The 12,844-nt window shown below is 37.1% G+C and overlaps 2 protein-coding genes across 3 annotated transcripts in view; one reads left to right on the top strand and one right to left on the bottom strand.

Moving 5' to 3' along the window:
- Window positions 1–5,338, top strand: part of brf2 (BRF2 general transcription factor IIIB subunit) — a 10,761-nt gene extending 5,423 nt beyond the window's left edge. The window contains exons 1-3 of one of the 2 annotated variants that reach the window (XM_016447181.1): window positions 2,320–2,675; window positions 2,756–2,933; window positions 4,603–5,336. In XM_016447181.1, coding sequence (XP_016302667.1) covers window positions 2,404–2,675; window positions 2,756–2,933; window positions 4,603–5,217 — 1,065 coding nt within the window. In that variant the 5' untranslated portion in view covers window positions 2,320–2,403 and the 3' untranslated portion in view covers window positions 5,218–5,336. Of the gene's footprint in view, window positions 1–2,319; window positions 2,676–2,755; window positions 2,934–4,602 lie in introns of those variants that run through there. The other variant, XM_016447182.1, reaches the window with a different exon arrangement.
- A 4,195-nt stretch (window positions 5,339–9,533) lies between these two features.
- Window positions 9,534–12,844, bottom strand: part of LOC107658531 (prolactin-releasing peptide receptor-like) — a 7,614-nt gene continuing 4,303 nt past the window's right edge. Inside the window, exons 2-3 of the mRNA XM_016447122.1 lie at window positions 11,954–12,256; window positions 9,534–10,301 (exon numbers count right to left, since the gene is read on the bottom strand). Coding sequence (XP_016302608.1) covers window positions 9,665–10,301; window positions 11,954–12,256 — 940 coding nt within the window. The 3' untranslated portion in view covers window positions 9,534–9,664. The remainder of the gene's footprint in view (window positions 10,302–11,953; window positions 12,257–12,844) is intronic.

Raw genomic sequence — 12,844 nt, 5'->3', positions numbered from 1 at the left:
ACACAATGTTTACAGTATGTTTACACTGCGTTTTAAATCATGGCGGGTGAGGGCGTTTTGTAAACGTTTGGCCAATCAATGTCTACTTACGTCACAATTAGTACCAGTTGTGCTGGTTAGACCCTGCTCCGGAGTAGGAGCTAATTTGGTTCTCGAAAAAGGCAGTCCGGTACTAAAATCGCACCTAGTTCCGGCGGTGCGAAAAGTGGATAGTTCCACAATTAGTTCTGGTATTATGAAAAGGTTCCCGCGGTGCGAAAGGCCCTAATGCAGTGCTTGTGTGGGTCCAGCGGGTCGATGGGGCCTGCACAAATTTGACAGAAGGTGCCATCGGATGCGGTGAAAAAGTTGTAATATACTCTGGTGCATCTTCAATGATGGCAACATGAAGAAGATTCTAAGGCAATAGTCGCTCTCGCCGCATTTATACTGCCCGCGAGCTTGTCAGTATTTGCATGCAATTTCCATAAGTAGCGACAAATGGCCAGTTTATTTAATAGAAACTGGAGAAGGAAAGGAGTTCCCACAGCGATTCCCGCAATGTAGAGTGAATGCTCGATAGGAGAACTAGTGATGGGCAAATGAAGCCTCATTTTTTTAGGGGAAAAGATTCAAAGCTTTGAGTATCGAAAACAGCACTATCTGGTTGTTAGTAGTAAATAAAGCAGCCAAATGTCTGTGAAAGAAGCTCTGTCAGACGAAGCACCCACCACACATTCTATAGATCGTTTCATGTTACGTGCACAAATAAAAGCCTAACAGTGTGTGTGTGTTTGTGTTTGTTTAATTTCTCTCTCTAAGAACATTCATTTACCCAACAAACTGTGGCATTTAATGCCAGTACGAACATCAATATGATGTAACAGAAGAAGAATATACACATATACCTCTATGAATTGCACATGGCAAATTTTGTATCTTCCTGAAATAATGTGCATTCTTGATATTACTTGTATGACTGGATATTTAAAAATGTAATTGAATAAGCCCGAATGAAAACATTTTAAGCAAGATCTGGGTGTTCGACCATTCCAACACGCAAAGTGAATCTGTGAAATGTGATTGGACAGAAAGTGAGGCTTTCGTTTGTCATTGGTCACGTGATTTCTATGTTACCAACACAAGCCTCTAATCGAGGCTTCATCTGACATGCCCATTTATTCTCGACACAAGCTCGGTTCGAATGTCACATCACTAGAGAAAACATAATGCCATTTTTATGACAACTAAATACAATATAATAAAATGTTAATGCCGCGACTTCAATATTCATAAGGATTCATTTGCAAGTCTGTAAAGCTGTTCATATGTAAATAAGTTACGTCTTGTGTCATCAATACATCAGTATTGTACGTTTAGATGTTGTAAATACGTCAGTATTGTACGTGCAGTGTCTGTGCGAACGTAAGTAAATATACGTTTTGTAGAATCACATACGAATTCTCATGAGATCATGTTGCATAATAAAGCTTCCTGCAGTGGAAAAAGTCCATCCCTTGTTGTCCTCTCACATCAAAAGCCACCCACATATTTGTTTAGAGCTGTTTTGGACATTTTTTGACTTGTAAACAGTGTTTGGTCTGTGCATATTTCTCTCCTAATTCAGCTGCTATAACTTTTTCAATAGAGAAAGCAATATTGTAGATTGAGGACTGTATTTTAGTCTGAAGAAACAGTTTGAAGTTAAAAACATGTTAATGATGAATTCTGATTTCTGACTTATACTTTCATTCTGACGGCACCCATTCACTGCAGCGGATCCATTGGTGAGGAAGTGATGTAATGCTACATTTCTCAAACTCATCTAAATCTTGGATGGCCTGAGGTTGAATACATTTTCAGCAAATTACATTTTTTGGGTTAACTTCCTTTAAACGCACACAAAAAATAAATACAATTAGAAAAGTTTAAATTCAGAAATTAACATTTTATTTAATATTTTATTTTATTTCTGCGTTATTTCAATTATGAAAATGACCAAAAGTGCATTTGTCAGTTTAAAATTGTCCTCTCTTTCCAGGCTTTTCTCGGGTCCGTGCGCTGTGCCCTGACTTATACTTTCATTCTGATGGCACCCATTCACTGCAGCGGATCCATTGGTGAGGAAGTGATGTAATGCTACATTTCTCAAACTCATCTAAATCTTGGATGGCCTGAGGTTGAATACATTTTCAGCAAATTACATTTTTTGGGTTAACTTCCTTTAAACGCACACAAAAAATAAATACAATTAGAAAAGTTTAAATTCAGAAATTAAAATTTTATTTAATATTTTATTTTATTTCTGCGTTATTTCAATTATGAAAATGACCAAAAGTGTATTTGTCAGTTTAAAATGGTCCTCTCTTTCCAGGCTTTTCTCGGGTCCGTGCGCTGTGCCGTATCCTCCGATTATCCAGCGATATGGAGTCGGCAGTAGTGAGTCTCTTTGAGCGTGCATACAACCACCCGAACTTCATCTTTGTGACCTTAACCAAGAAAGAGATCTTGGGAGGCTGTTGCGTACTCTCCGTCTGTCGCCAATGCAACTGGCCTGTTGCCATGGGAACCATTGGTTACCTGTTGGGGGTGGACAATGCGACACTGGGCACTGTTTATCGGGAGTTTACAAAGGTTCTGAACATTGAGATCAGCACTATCGGCATCATGGACATGCTGGAAAGCTTCTGCTATGAGTATGTCTAACGCTTTTATGACTTGCACAATATTTTAGTTGATGTAAAAATCAGATTGTTCACTTGCGGTGTTTTTGTAGTTTCAAGCTGGGTCCTCAACAGGTGGAAGAGGTGTTTGCTGAACCCGCCCAACGGCTGGTGGACAGGACGTCTGCTTTGATTGAACTAGCCGCTGATGCCTGGATAGTGACGGGCCGCCAGCCTTTGCCCCTCCTCTTTGCAGCAGTGTATTTGGCCTGGCAGTCGCTAAATCCTACGGTGAGTGACGTAGCCTAATATTCTAATAAATGTGTCACTTCAGTGATTAACACTGAAAGTGAGACATTTCTGGTCAAAGATGAAATCTGCAATTTTGCAGTTTGCAAAAGTTACAAAAAAAGTTTTAAGTAAATCCTGTTCTTTTGAGCTTTCTAATCAAGGAATAGACCGCACAACTGCTTTCAACATTGATAATAGTAATAAATGTTTCTTGAGCGGCCAATAATCATTAGAAATCATTAGAATGATTTCTGAAGGATCATGTGACACTGAAGACTGGAGTAATGATGCTGAAAATTCAGCTTTGCATCACAGGAATAAATTACATTTTGAAATATTTTCAAATAGAAAACAGTTATTTTGAATTGTAATAATATTTCACAAAATTACTGTTTGCTGTATTTTTGATCAAATAAATGGAGCCTTTGGTGAGCAGAAGAGACTTCTTTCAAAAACATTAAAATATCTTACTGACACCAAACTTTGAACAATAATTGTCAGATGTTAAAAGTATTGAACAAGTATTGAGTTGAGTTGTTCTATCATATTTACAATAATTCCGTCAAAAACAGCATAACTGAAAACAATATTTGCACTCTGCAATTCTTCCTTGCATAAATTGTTTTGGTGTGTACATTCTTGCATCTGATTAACCTATAGCTTCCTTTACACTGCTAATTATGTTTTTATTCTCATGTGCAGCTGACAAAAAATAAGACATGAGTGTCATGACAAATAGAAAGTGAACATTTTATTTTACGCAAACCAGAAACATTTACTTCAGAGTCATTTTTTTAAATTTTTCATTTCACAACAGGAAAAAAAGTGTAAAAGCAATGTGCTTTCTCATTAAAACAACTTTTGGTTAAACAATATTTGCACTGTCTGCAATTCTTCCTTGCATAAATTGTTTTGGTGTGTACATTCTTGCATCTGATTAACCTATAGCTTCCTTTACACTGCTAATTATGTTTTTATTCTCATGTGCAGCTGACAAAAAATAAGACATGAGTGTCATGACAAATAGAAAGTGAACATTTTATTTTACGCAAACCAGAAACATTTACTTCAGAGTCATTTTTTATTTATTTTTTTTTTCATTTCACAACAGGAACAAAAGTGTAAAAGCAATGTGCTTTCTCATTAAAACAACTTTTGGTTTCTTTTTTAAATTATATTTTGGCAGTGTAACTTATCTGCTATTTGCCAAGCTTAATCATTGCACATCATTTTGATATTGTAAGGGAAAATATGTTTTCCCTGCTGGTGAGTTTGCCAAATATATTACGTATGGATTGACAGGTAACATAGTTGACAATTTCACCATTTTGACTTCATTTCAATGGCAGGTTTTGTCTGGCCAACCAAATGTTATTTTCTTGACCAGATTTTATTTTCTTCAACCTTGAATTTTAATATCTATTTGAATTAAAATCATACAAATATTGCCAACCACAACAATACCCAATATAGTTGATGGGGAGTGTATATACTCCTTGACAATAGGTCATTGGAGATAAAATATAGAACATTTACCATAATGTGTTCCGAATTGTCCGCAGCAGAAGAAAACCAGTATCACATGATGCTGGTCTTGTGCTTTTTTAAAAACATTTTATCAATAGACATGAAATGTACCCTGTATTATAGAATGCATAATCTTTTTCAGGTCCGCATGAAATACACCTTCGTTAAGTTCTGCAAGATCGGACAAGCGCCTAAACAGTCATGGCACAGGAGCAGAGATTCGGTCGTGAAGCGGCTGAAAGAGCTGCGGGACGTGCTGTGTAAACTGGGCCGAGAGCTGCCGTGGCTGAGGGGCGGCGCGGTGGAGCCCAACACTGTGGTCCCACTGGTGGATGACATCCTGAAGAACCGCAGAGCTTTGCTCATGAGGGCTGTTAGAAACCACGAACAACAGCTGCAAAATGAGTCCCAAACTGCACAAACGACAGAGTGTGACGATGAGCTATCAGATTCAAACCGCTCCGATTCACATTCTTCAAAGACACCTGAGCTCATGGATCCTGATCAGGCCGGATGTGAGAATCCTCCTGATAAAGAAGCCACGGATTGTCAACTGCCACCAAACCACTGGAGTAAAAGGCACTTGTTTTTACCCCCCTGTGTGAAGAGTCGCAAGCGGCGGAGGGTTGACGCTCCGCAGCTGGAAGTGACCGGAGATGAAGAAATATCGGACGGCGAAATTGAATCATACATTCGCTCTCAGGATGAAATTGAAACGTATCTAAAGGTTCGGAAGGAGCTAAAAAACAAGGCTTAAGTTTGTATTGTTGTTTACATATAATTAATTACTGCTGATTTCCTGATACAGTCAGTTTTTCGTTACATTGATTTTATTTCATGGATTAGTTCTGTTCATTGTTAATAAAAAAAATTTTTTGCTTGAACTGGTACATTTTTCAATTATTTCTAACTATTTTTGTTCTGTTTTCTTTATTTGAATCCGTTATTACACCACCCTGCATAATATTTGCCTAATGATATCCAATACTTGTTTAATGTTGGGGTGCTGATTACACATATTACCTGTTGTGTATGTCACTTCCTCACAAAAAATTTAGTTTTTTTTTGCTTTCGGCAACCATTTGTAAGGTGAAGTCTTGTATTACCCCTTAATCACCAGAAAAAACTGCCACAAATACATGATTCCTACAATCTGTTCAATTCTTAGCTGATTTTCACATGTATGACATTATTTGATGCCTAATCCTGATTTCAAGGTTAGAATTATGGCTAGAGACAGAAGAAAATGCAGATGTTTTCTGCTACATCTGTGTGTGTTTTACTACATCTAGATATAGATTTATATATTTAAAAAAGAAAAAACTTGTATTTTATCATATTTTTCTACTTTGCAGAATGGAAATGATAAATAGTTGTTTTAATCCTGATTTCAAGGTTAGAATTATGGCTAGAGACAGAAGAAAATGCAGATGTTTTCTGCTACATCTGTGGGTGTTTTACTACATCTAGATATAGATTTATATATTTAAAAAAGAAAAAACTTGTAAGTATTTGATCATATTTTTCTACTTTGCAGAATGGAAATGATAAATAGTTGTTTTTTTTCCCATTCTGCAAATGAGTAGAAAATTATGGTAACACTCATCGTGACCGCCCTACATACAATTTTGATACACTTATCAAAATATTGTATCAAAATGTATTTTTGATGTGTATTGAAGCTGATACATATAATTAGAAAAATCTTCATTCTTCGTGGGGAAAAAACACGTTATGGAAAGATTTTATCTTGTCGGAGCATGCAAATTCATATGATTTGATTGATGCCTGTGCTTATCACGTAAATTGCAGCTTCTGAAGTCCCTGTGTCCAAAACAAACTGATTTTCATTAATACATTGTGCTTCTGGATGTATCATTCCAGTGCTCGTGCCGTTTGCTTGAGGCGGTAATACAGACTGTGTAATATGTCCCGCAGGTGTGCGATCTTCACGATGGCGGTCACGATGATTTAAAGTGCCTAATCTCATTATGTTGTTTTATTTGTGTAGTCCTTCACGAGAATTGTTGAGCTCAGTCGACGACTTGCATTCTGATGTCTGATGCATTTACACAAGGTGTTGACCACTTGAAAATGTTTGAATGTCATTGCACAGATGACAGAATAGCAATCTAACCGGCATTTATTCCAAAGAAAGGGCATAAATGAACATACTTTTCTTACACAAGGTGTTGACCACTTGAAAATGTTTGAATGTCATTGCATAGATGACAGAATAGCAATCTAACCGGCATTTATTCCAAAGAAAGGGCATAAATGAACATACTTTTCGCAGTTAAAGCGGCACTATGTAACTTTTGGCGCTCTAGCGGTTAATAAACAGAACTGCACACATCCCGCGGAAGAACATTCCAACCGGAGCTACTTCTCTAAGTTTATGTCTCTGGCGATTCACGCAGGTATGTGTTACTCCGCAGCGGTGACGACCCGACCAGGCTACAATAGTCCAAATATAAGTACTTATAAGTGTACCGTAGTGATTCGGAATAAGACAAAAACGCGGTTTGGAAGATGAATTCATGATGTACTCGCTCATTGTATACATTTCGCAAATTTTAAACACAGAAAAAGTTACATAGTGCTGCTTTAATGTGATGATCTACACCTGTGGTTGTTCAAGGACATCTGTGCCGACTTGATAACTGACTTTAAATCCACTGTTTAAAAGTTTGAAGTCAGTTTAAAAGTTTGAAGTCAGTAAGTGTATTTCTTTATTTATTTGAAAGAAATAAGTTCATACTTTTATTCCGCAAGGATGCAGAAAACTGACCGCAAAGACATTTACAAAAGATTTCGGAACACTTTACAATAGTTAACATGAACCAAGAATGAACAATACTTCTACAGCATTTATTCATCTTAGTTAATGTTAATTTCAACATTTACTAATGCAGTATTAAAATCAAAAGTTGTGCTCGTTAACATTTAATGCACTGTGAATTAACATGAACGGCTGTATTTTTATTAACTAACATTAACAAAGATGAATAAATACTGTAATAAATGTATTGAACCTTATTGTAAAGCGTTACCAATATTTCTATTTCAAGTGAATGCTGTTCTTTTTACTTTTTATTCATCATAGAATCCTGAAACAACTGTATCACCGTTTACTCAAAAATATTAAGCAGAACAACATTGATAAATGTTTCTTGAACATCAAATCAGCATATTAGAATTATTTCTGAAGGATCATGTGACACTGAAGACTAGCGTAATGATGCTGAAAATTCAGCTTTGCATCAGGAATAATGACATTTTAAAATATATGAAAATATAAAACAGCTATTTAAAATTTTATTAAATTTTCATATTTTTACTGTACTTTTGATCAAACAACAGACTTGAGCATAAGAGACTCTTTCAAAATCATTTTAAAAAATCATACCGACCCCAAACTTTTGAACAGTGTACATTGAATTTAAAAATCACCAAAACACCAATTGCTTAAATGTAAGTCTTTATTTTTTTTAATGAATAGCATGCAATAATTTAAACAACTTACAGAAGTTTTCTCCTCAAAGCACAGATGAATCAGTTCACTTTGTTCCCTCTGTTTTTCTCTGTGTGTGTGTGTGTGTGTGTGTGTTTGACTCAGATGCCTGTACCTAGGCTCTTCCCTTCATTATGAATCAGACTTTAACATCTTTGTTTTATCACATTATCACGTGAGTGTTCACATATTGCACTGCACATTCATAAAGCTCTAGTGTACTGAATGATCACAAAATCCTCTTGATTCATCATTCATACACAGGAAACTGCTAATGGAAAAGTAAATGCCAAAAAAACAGTCACTAATGGAGTTAACATGAAATCAAAACTCACCCTATTTAGTTCTTTAATGCAAGTTTCTGAATTTATTCTGCATGATTCCAAGTAAAACATATTCTTTTGTAATAACTTTCATCAAAATAGAATATCTTGCACAGACTCTTACATTTCCTCTTTAAATTAAAGGTGGGGTAAGCGATTTTTCATAAACGCTTTAGAAAACTGATTCGGGCCGACTAGAAAAACAAACTTGTAGCCAATCAGCAGTAAGGGGCGTGTCTACTCATGATGTGGAGGAGAGCGAGTTCAGTGCACAGGATGGACATTAGCCGAGCCGAGCGACAGAAAGATAGAGATGGCGGATAAAAAACAAAAGAGGAAAACGTCTGCGGAACAAAAGAAGGCGTAAGGCAATAAGGCAAGAAGTTGGACCCGTGTAAATATGGGATCAGCTTTCCAGCGCTGGAGAGAACTCAAGGAGCGGAAGGCCTGCGACCGGACGCCGAGGTTGCTTTGTTTCTTCTCGATAGGTGAGTAACACCGTGTCTGCGCCGCAACAGCTAAAGTCTGTCTAGTACACTGAACGTTACAAAGCGACCATTGAAAATCATTTGAAATTTGTGTCAATACGAATAGTTCTACATGAATAGAACGCAGCAGCAGTTTTCTGTCGGGGATTTGTCGTGTCGTGCCGCGCTGTCGTGTCGTGCCGCGCCGCATCCAGTGTAGACCATAGATATGTATATATATCTATGGTGTAGACAGCATCACTGATTATAATGAGTTCCATAGTATTTTGTCACGCCGCGCCACTCGCGTCTGGTGTAGACACGGTGTAACATTGGTTTTGCGTTGTTTCACAGAACTAATCGTTGCCTGGGTTGAGTACGTATGTGTGGGGCGGAGCTATCAAAATAGGAGCGAGACCCTTTTGGGGTAGGGGCGTGTTTGTTTTGGTGATTTCAAATGTTAACATTGGCTACCAGAAATCGCTTACCCCACCTTTAAGGTCACCAACATCTCCACCTTTCATATAGAGACACTTTTCACCATTCAATCAGTTCCTAATGGATAAAATTGACTCATAAAACATCACATTGTGGAAGCAAAATGGGTTGCGAATGCCACTTCCTGTAACCCTTGTGGGATTCTTTGAGCGCTCTGAGAAAAGCCCAACATGAAGGTTACAATCATCTGTTTTATTTCAACAAATAGCAATGAATCATTTCAATAAATTACACATAATGAATCATTCAAGTTAGCATTTGCAGTCCCTCAATTACACAAGTGTTTCAATCAGTTCTATCTGTTTGGACCCAGACGTTTATTTTATGTATATTTCGTGGGCCATTTATAGATCTTAAATAGCACTTCATGTGTTTTCAGCCTTTCTGAAGCCAACAGTTGCATCATAGTACGACGCTCGCCGTGGCACAGTGGTTGGCCGGTATACCGATGCGACGGTGGCAGGTGAACATCTTGCGCAGCTCTGCACGGAAACGGTCGTGAAGCCACGCGTACAGGAATGGGTTGCAGCAGGACGAGCTCATAGCGCACAGATGACACAGCAGCTGGATCAGCAGAAAATGACGCTTGTTGATGAGGCGGATGTCGATGTCGCGCAGGATGTTGAACACGTGGATGGGCAGCCAGCAGACTCCGAATGCCGCCACAACTAGAGACACCAGCCTGAAGATCTTCCGCTTGCGTGCCCGCTGGGCCTCGGCCTGGTCACGTGTTCGGTGTCCAGGGGCCACGCAGTTGCGGAGTTTAACAGAGATGCAGAGGTAAGAGACGCAGACTGCAGATAAAGGCAGGATGTAGGTCAGTAGCAGCGTGCTGTAGGCATACACCAGTCGCTGGGTCTCCTGGCCCAACCAGAACTCCTCGCAGATTGTCAGACCCTCCTCTCTGAACTCCACGTGATATGTGTGGGCCACAGCGGGAACGACCAGCACACACGACAGCAGCCAGATCCCAGACAGCACGTAAGCGCAGGCCGCCATTGAGATTCGCTTCTTCAAAGGGTGCACTGTAGCATAGTACCTGTTACAACACACAAAGATTTCAGCATTGTTATATATTATATTATTAAATTATTTTTCATTGAAATATATTAGCCCAATATCAAATGAAGCTGGGTCTCCTGGCCCAACCAGAACTCCTCGCAGATTGTCAGACCCTCCTCTCTGAACTCCACGTGATATGTGTGGGCCACAGCGGGAACGACCAGCACACACGACAGCAGCCAGATCCCAGACAGCACGTAAGCGCAGGCCGCCATTGAGATTCGCTTCTTCAAAGGGTGCACTGTAGCATAGTACCTGTTACAACACACAAAGATTTCAGCATTGTTATATATTATATATTATATTATTAAATTATTTTTTATTGAAATATATTAGCCCAATATCAAATGAAATAATAATTCATCAAGATATTTTACTACATTATTATTATTTGTTTAATTCTCAAAATTCTCATTAACAGGATAATGTGGAATAAATAATTTCTCATTCATATTAAGATATTTTAATTCTCAACAGAATGAATAGTTATATTTTTACTGTAGTAAAAAACGCAGTAATATATATATTTTTTTTTTCAAATATTACCCCCATATCAAATCTAATAATAATGAAAACACATTATATTTTGTATAAAGAAAATTAAGCCTATTTTTGAACTATTACTATTTTTTAGAACTATTCTTATTTTTGTACCATTAAGCTTTTTCCCCTCAAATTCTTATTACTGTAGTTCATCTAGACATTTTACTTTTCGATTGTTTTTTTTTTTATCGTATTCTCATTAATAGACTAATGCATAAATAATTATCATAATTTACTCATTATTTATTTTAAATTAAAATCATTTTAATTTTCAAAAGAATATAGTATTTTACACTACAGTAAAAGTTAATTATTTGTTTTGTATAAATTTTTTATATATTTTTCATGTAATTATATATATATATAATTTCTTTAGCATTAAGTACTTTTACCTCATTTTACTTTTTAGTTTCAGTAATAGAATAATCAAATGCATAAATATTTCTCATGGTTTATATTAAAATCATGCTAATTCTCAATAGAATCAATATAGTTGTATTTTCACTGCACTAAAAAGCAATACAATGTTTTTTACTTATTAAATCAACAAATCAATTCAATACAACACAAAAAAGAACATTTAATATATTTTTAGTATTATTTTTGACATTACAGCAAAAATGAAATGAATTGTGGTAATAAGAAAATGTGCCTAATTGTCATGAAAAAAAAAAATCCCAAAAAATAAATAAAATAGGCTTAATTTTTCTACAATAAAATATAATTATTTCTTTCTATATGCGATTTACGGGGTGAAATATAACACAGATATGTTCTTAATAGATTTTTTGAGTTAAGAAAGCAATAAAAAATTATTTTGTCAACATAAAATCAAAGCGATTGGAAATAGAGTGATAGTGCAGTTTCAAACTGCAGTCTTCACTTCCTAAGCCAAACCTCTAATGATCTCCAAAGACCTTCAACATAAAAAAAGACCAAAACCTTTTCAAAAGAACCATCATTCAGTGCACATCCTTTGGACATCCTTTCATCTCAAGTGATCTGACCCACTTCAACCACACTTAGCTTTGATATCTGCGTCTCGTAACGGCGTGAGCCATTAGAGGGTCAGGTGCTTGCACTCACCTGTCGACCGCGATAGCAGTGAGGGTGAAAACAGACACGTATACAGTGACGGGCTGGATCAGGAACACCAGGTAGCACATGAAGCGCCCAAACGTCCACCCGTGAGGGCTGAAGGCGTAGGCCAGCGTGAAGGGAACGCAGGTCACGCACATCAGCATGTCCGAGAAGGCCAGATTGCCGATGAAGAAGTTGGTGACGTTGTGCATCTTCCTCGAACGGCAGATGACGTAGATCAGAAGGTAGTTGCCAAAGACGCCCACCAGCAGCACAAGAACATAACAGGGGATGATAAGCGGGTCATCGCTGGTTAATGTGTGATTTTCAGATTAACAGTTGGTCAGTGTGGACTTTTCAGTGGTAACTTCTTAAACTTTTAAATTTTTTCTCGCTCAGTCTTGAATACGTTGTTACATAACTGCTCAGTTGTGAGTTTAAATGCTTTAATGTACCTGTATGAAAGCAACTTCAGAAAACGAAGATCTTAAAATAGCTCTTTGTTCACTTTTTCCCATCATCCAGGCATTTTAAAACACAGCAGTCTTTGCCTGCAGGGATGTATTTTTCCACAGAAATTTTCATATCGAAGTTAGAAATTCAAATATTGTGACAAAATGAATTTTGTAGGGTGCCACAAGTTTGTTAAAATTTCCAAAGGGTGCCGCGACTAAGAAAAGGTTGGGAAACACTGCTCTAAACCATAAGTGTTAATTAACTCTGGAAGAGCAGAATATTATACCGATAATGGAAAATTATTCTCCATTCAGAAATAAAGCTTCCTGTCTTCGGTTACATCCTTAGAGCTTCCCAAATTACCTCTCAAAAAAAAAAAAAAAAAAAAAAAAAAAAGAAACCACAGGAAAAACCCAAAAAAAAAAAAAAAAAAAAAGCCAC

The sequence above is a fragment of the Sinocyclocheilus anshuiensis genome, unplaced genomic scaffold (genome assembly GCF_001515605.1).
Source record: "Sinocyclocheilus anshuiensis isolate Anshui unplaced genomic scaffold, SAMN03320099.WGS_v1.1 scaffold343, whole genome shotgun sequence".
Taxonomy (NCBI): Eukaryota; Metazoa; Chordata; class Actinopteri; order Cypriniformes; family Cyprinidae; genus Sinocyclocheilus; species Sinocyclocheilus anshuiensis.
This window is presented reverse-complemented; position numbering and strand designations above follow the sequence as displayed.